We start from the raw sequence: 6,879 nt of genomic DNA on the forward strand, positions 1-6,879 counted from the left end.
ACAGTGTTGGAGAATTTTTTTCGATGTGTTCTCCGGAAATACGATGCGACTGGGAAGAAAGAACAAGCCATATACTATTTGAGAAAGAAGTTCACTAGTTATGAAACCAAGTACACTTTGTTGTAAAGAACTTACTGTGCCCTAGTTTGGGTCGCTCAGAAGCTTAGGCGTTACTTGTTGGCTTATACCACCTATCTCATAACCAGATTGGATCCTTTGAAGTACATATTCCAAAATCGATGCCCACAAGAAGGCTAGCAAAATGGAAAATCCTGCACAGTGAGTTTGACATTGTTTACGTCACCCGCACGACGATGAAAGCTCAAGCATTGGCGGATCATCTAGCTGAGAATCCTATTGATGATGAATATCATCCTTTGAGTACTTACTTTCCAGATGAGGAAGTAAATTCAGTTGAGGTAATTCCAGAAGGCACCAATGCTTGGAAAATATTCTTTGACGGAGCTGTAAATGCAAAATGTGTCGGGATTGGGCCAATTTTGATTTTGCCCACTGGTCAGTACTATCCGGCCATATCCCGACTTTGTTTCTTCTGTATGAACAACACCATCGAGTATGAAGCTTGCATTATGGGCATGAGCATGGCAATTGAACTGGATGTGGAAGAATTGTTAATTATGGGAGATTCTGACTTAATTATTCGACAAGCTCAAGGTGAATGGGAAAATAGGGACATCAAGCTTATCCCATACAGGCAACATGTGGAAGATCTTATCAAATGGTTCAAGTCTGTTGAATTCAGGTACATCCCCCGATTCCACAATGAGTTAGCTGATGCATTAGCTACCTTGGCCGAAATGTTGCCATATCCGAGTAATGTCCATATCGACCCGTTGGAGATCCAAATCCGAGAAAGACATGGTTATTACAATATGGTTGTAATAGAACCAGATGTTCAACCATGGTATCATGATATCAAAAGGTTTTTGAAAACAAAGGAATATCCCGAGAAAGCTAGTATAGACGAAAAGAGAACCATTAGAAGGCTCGCCAGTAGTTTCTTCTTGAGCGGAGAGGTCTTGTACAAAAGAACTCCAGACTTGAACCTTTTAAGATGCGTGGATGCCCAAAAGGCTGGAAAAATCATGAATAAAGTGCATGCGGGAGTATGTGGACCCCATATAAATGGATATGTCCTTGCAAAGAAAATCCTTTGGGTAGGTTATTACTAGATGACCATGGAAAAGGATTGCTTTAGTTTTGTCCGAAAGTGTCATCAGTGTCAGGTACATGGTGACCTGATTCTTGCACCATGCTGAAGCCCAAAACATGTGAAAGATTCTCATAATACTTCTGGAGCATAGAAACATGAAATAATGGGTGAACTCCTGATATACTACGTGTCAAGGAAAGTATGTACGCCACCTCTCCAACAAACACAAGAACCTAAAAAGGACCAATATAGCTAGGTCTCAACTTCCCTTCTTCCCGAACCACATCACACCCTTCATGGGCGTAACTCTGAGAAAAACCTTTTCACCCACCATATATGAAACATCATGAGCCTTACTGTCAGCATAACTTTTCTGCTTGGACTACGATGTACGAAGCCATTCCTGAATCAACTTCACCTTCTCAAAACTATCACATACCAAATTAGTGTCGAACAACAGTAGCCTCTCGGTCTCAAACTAACCAATCGGAGAACGATATCATCTCCTATTTAAGGCTTCATATGGATCCATCATAATACTCGACTGATAGTCGTTGTTATAGGCAAACTCTGCTATTACTAGAAGCTTATCCCATGATCCCCCTAAATCATGACACTGGTTCATAATATGCCCTCCAATATCTGAAGAGTGCATTCGGACTATCTGCCTATCTGGGTATGAAATGTTGTACTCAGCTCGACCTGTGTGCCTAACCCTCGCTGCACTGCTCTCCAAAAATACAATGTGAACTGAGTGCTTCGAAATGAGATAATAGACATAGGCACACTCTGAAGGAGAACAATCTCACGGATGTAAATCCTAGCCAACTGCTCTGAGGAGTAGGTAGTCATGACTGGAATGAAGTGTGCAGACTTGGTTAGTCTGTCCGTAATGACCCAGACTGCATCAAATTTCCTCAAATTCCATGGAAGCCCCACTTCAAAATCTGTAGTGATACGCTCCCACTTCCACTCCGGAATATCAAGCCTTTAAAGCAAACCTCCAGGCCTCCAATGCTCGTACTTCACCTGCCGACAGTTCAAACACCGAATAACATATTCAACAATATACTTCTTCATCCTCTGCGACCAATAGTGTTGCCTCAAGTTCTGATACTTCTTCGCAGCACACATACGAATGTATATCATGAACTATGGGCCTCCTCAAGTATCAACTCTCAATATCTATCCACATTAGGCACACAAATCCGACCCTATAGCCTCAATACCCTATAATTACCAATAGTAACCTTGGCATCACTATGCTGCACTATGTCCTTTAGTACAAGTGGGATCATCATAATGATGCACCTTGATACGCTCAATCAAAGAATACCGCAAAACCATGCAAGCAAGAACCTGGCGAGGCTCCAAAACATCCAATCTCATGAACCTGTTGGCCAAAGCTTGAACATCGAAAGCTAATAGTCTCTCCCCAAATGGAATATACGAAAGACTCCCCATGCTCTCAGCCTTCCTACACAAAGCATCGGCCACCATATTGGACTTTCCCGGATGATAAAGAATGGTGATATCATAGTCCTTTAGTAGCTCTAACCACCTCTGTTGCCTCAAGTTCAAATCCTTTTGCTTGAATAAATGTTGGAGACTCTTGTGATATATGAAAACATCATAAGACACACCATAAAGATAATGCCTCCAAATCTTAATGGCGTGGACAATGGCTGCTAACTCGAAATCGTGTACATGGTACACTACTAGAAATTAAGCCTATGGCAACCCTTTCAAAACCGTACCTATAGATACTAAAACCATCCCTGTAGGGCTAATGGGATAGTTTATGACGCGTTCCAAGATTCAGCGTTACAATAGGCCAATTGGAACGGTTATGTGTAACGGTTTCAAAACCGTCTCCATATGTGGCTATTGTAATAGTTATAATTGCAACCATTGACTAGACTATGGGAACGACTTTTTGTTGTATTGAAATGGTTATAAATCATTGTGTTATAATTATACTAACGATCTTTTTTAGTCTATGGCGATGGTTTACATGATTTATTGTAATGGTTTTGTTATATATTGGAACAAAAATCTGTATCTTATTGCAACAGTTATTAGAGGGCTGCTATTGCTATTTTCTAGATCTATTAGAACAGTTATATTGTCTATCACAATGTCACAACCCGGATTTCCCACCCTCGAGAGTCGTGATGGTGCATACTAGTAAACGTTAGGCAAGCCAATTATTCCAATTATTTCCTTTTCATTTTTAATCCCTTAACGATTATGAGTTAACATTTTATAAATAGCAAAAATAATAAAGCGGAAGAACGAAATGTAACAATTTAGAATAATATCGATACAAATCCATAAGTAAAAACTACCCAGAATTGGTGTCACAATCTCACAGACTGTTTAGGAATACTACAAATAGGGGTTTGAAAGATAAATACAAAGCTATTTCTGAAATACATAAAAGAAACAGTATGGAAGGATAGAAGGAAACGCCAAGGCCTGCGGATGCCTACAGGACTACCTCGGGTCGCGTGATGGACTGAAGGAAGCAACCTCACTATGGTCCAAAAGATGCAACATCGGGATCTACATACAGTGCAGAGTGTAGTATCTGCACAACCGATCCCATATGCTGGTAAGTGCCTAGCCTAACCTCGACGAATTAGTGACGAGGCTAGGATAATACTACCAAATAAACCGGTGCAGTTAAATCATATACAGCGGGAAAATAAAGGCACAAATTTACAGTTAAAGATAGGAGGGGGAAACATGTTGCGGGGAATATCAAGTAACACCAGAAAACCAATAGATAAATGTAAAGAACACCATAATTCAATTATCAGCAAGAATCAGGAAATCAAAGACAAGTGCACGGTATCACCCTTCGTGCTTTGACTCTCGTCCTCGCTATAAGAATCAATATAATCGGTACGACATTACCCTTCGTGATTTTACCTCATATAATCATGGACGGAATTATCCTTCATGCATTATCACTCATATCATGGCACGACATTTTACATCGTGCGACACGACATCATAATTCGTGCTTTTACCTCACAATATCAGCACGACATCACCCTTCATGTATTAACACTCTCAAAAACATGCACGACATCACCCTTCGTGCTTTACACTCTTCCTCACCCAAGCAACAATCAGAAAGCAATTTGGGCAAGGGAATCAATAATATCACAATAAAATCCCGGCAAGGGAACAATAGCATAGCAATAATATCCCGGCAAGGGAAACAATATCATGAGTAATAATATCCAGGCAAGGGAGATAATATCAAAAGCAATAACATTCCGGAAAGGAAGACAATATCATAAACCTATTCTCTTTTCCACAATTATTTCAACACTCAATTCTCAACTTGAGCCAACGCTCTACAATGTTCAATTACCAATAATACTTCCACAAGCCTTGTTCAATAATAGAAATCATCATATAAAGCATGAATAATATGAAACGGGGCCATATTAATCATGTAAAAGACTCAAGGGCATGATTGACACCGACGTATAGATACTCATCACCACACCTATATGTCGTACTCAACAATTAACACATAGAAAATAAGGCACAACTCCTAATCCCTCAAGCTAAGGTTAGACCAAACACTTACCTCAATGCCACGAACAGAATTCAAGCCTCAACTATCGATTTACCTCTTGTTTCCACCACCAATTCACTTGTATCTAGCCACAATTTACTTAACGATATTAATAAATGCTAAATGAATCAATTCTAATGCATAGAAATAGGTTTTCTAAAGATTTCCCCAAAAAGTCAAAAATCGACCCCAGACCCACATGGTCAAAACCCGAGGTTCGAACCAAAACCCGCTTACCCATTCACGCACGAACTCAAATATATAATTTATTTTGAAATCGGACCTCAAATCGAGGTCCAAATTCCCAAAAATTAAAAATTCTAAGTTCTACCCAAAAAACCCAATTTTCCCCATGAAAACCCTTGATTATGAGTTGAAATCATGTAAAACGATGTTATAGATTAAAGAAAATGAGTAAGAAATGACTTACAATCGATTTGGAGAAGAACTTTTCTTTAGAAAATCGCCCAAGAGAGCTTAGGGTTTTAGGGAGTTTGAAAAAATGAAGAATTTTCAACTAAGTTATAATTTGCACAGGCGCAGATATCGCATTTGCGATTATATGTTCGCAAATGCAAACTCGCAATTGCGGCCAAAGCTTCGCAATTGCGAAGGAAGGCATGCCTCTGCTTTCTTCGCAAATGCGAATAATTGTTCGCAATTGCGGTGCCTGCTAAGGTCGCATTTTCGACATAAGCCTCGCAAATGCGAAGGTTCCCTTCCCCATCCAATCATCGCAATTGCGATGTTTCTTCGCACTTGCGAGCCAGGCTTCGCAATTGCGAAACTTGCAGACCTGCAACACAACAGCAGTTTTCCTAAGTCCAATTTCACTTTATGGCCTATCCAAAACTCACCCGAGCCCTCGGGGCTCCAAACCAAACATGCATGCAAGTCGAAAAATATCATACGGACTTGCTCATGCAAATAACATCAATAACTATGAATTAAACCTCAAATTCGTGAAATCACTCAAGAACATCAAAATCTCCAAATTCTCAAATAAATGTCCAGTTTATACTAAACGAACTCTGATTCTTACCAAACTTCACAGGTTCAACTTATTTATTATATAAGACTTGTACCGGGTTCTGAAACCAAAATACGGGCCCGATACCATCAACTTTAAACATCTTTTCATTTCCAAAACTTCTTATAATTTTAGTTAAATAATTTCTTTCAAAAATTTATTTCTCGGGCTTGGGACCTCGGAATTCGATTCCGGGTATATGCCCAAGTCCCAAATTTTACTGCGGACCCTACAAGATCGTCAGATCATGGGTACAGGTCCGTTTACCAAGAACGGTAACCAACGTCAACTTTATTCACTCTTAAAAGTCAATTTCCTTATTTTACTTAGTTTTCCCATGAAAGCTTTTCGGAAACGCGCCCAGACTGCGCACACAAATTGAGGTGATACAAAAAGAGTTTTTTAAGTCCTCGTAACACTAAATTTACTTTCAAAACGAGTGATGATCTTTTGGGTCATCACATGCACCAATTCACTATCGTAATATCTAATATTTGTGGAAGCAAAATGTGAAATATTTCTTATGCAATGAAATTTTATAAACTATAACTTATAGAAACCACAAAATAAGATTAAAATATCTAACTCGCATTATAGATATACAAAAAAAATATGAATATATTTGTTTGATCAACAATTCAAAAGTCAAAAATAGATGAGTTTTAATTTGCGTACAAAAAGTTCTAAACTAAAATATCCTTGAACATGATGATTGAAAGTCTAACAACGATAAACAAAACTCAAGTAAGGTCTTCACTGCTTTCATCCGCAATCGATGCACCTACAAAATTCAATCAGAAATAATTAAACAAAGAAAATTTTAAGATAATTGAATAACAAAGTGTTGAATGACCAATTTGATAACTTAAAAAATTTCTAACTCTCTAAATTTTTAAGATTTTTGGTAGAGTTTTTTTTGTAAATATGACTATCCCAAAAAATTTAACCGGCTCAAAACAACATTATGTTATACACAAGAATAATTTTCAACTCCCCCGTCTGTTATAATGATATTTAAAAACATACAACAAACCAGGATCAGGAACAGATAGACCATATCAAACGACTCTCCAAACCATA

General features: G+C 38.5%; 1 protein-coding gene across 1 annotated transcript; it reads left to right on the forward strand.

Annotated features, from left to right (window-relative positions):
* The first annotated feature begins 314 nt into the window (after positions 1-314).
* On the forward strand, positions 315-1,193 carry LOC138874966 (uncharacterized). Its single transcript, XM_070153765.1, has one exon. The coding sequence runs from the start codon at positions 315-317 to the stop codon at positions 1,191-1,193; it is 879 nt and encodes a 292-aa protein (XP_070009866.1).
* Positions 1,194-6,879: the final 5,686 nt, after the last annotated feature.

This window comes from Nicotiana sylvestris, chromosome 8 (assembly GCF_000393655.2).
Source record: "Nicotiana sylvestris chromosome 8, ASM39365v2, whole genome shotgun sequence".
NCBI classification, from domain to species: Eukaryota; Viridiplantae; Streptophyta; class Magnoliopsida; order Solanales; family Solanaceae; genus Nicotiana; species Nicotiana sylvestris.

What these genes read in the sequence shown, in the direction of transcription:
- LOC138874966 (XM_070153765.1), top strand. Translation starts at nt 315, where the DNA reads ATGAAAGCTCAAGCATTGGCGGATCATCTAGCTGAGAATCCTATTGAT.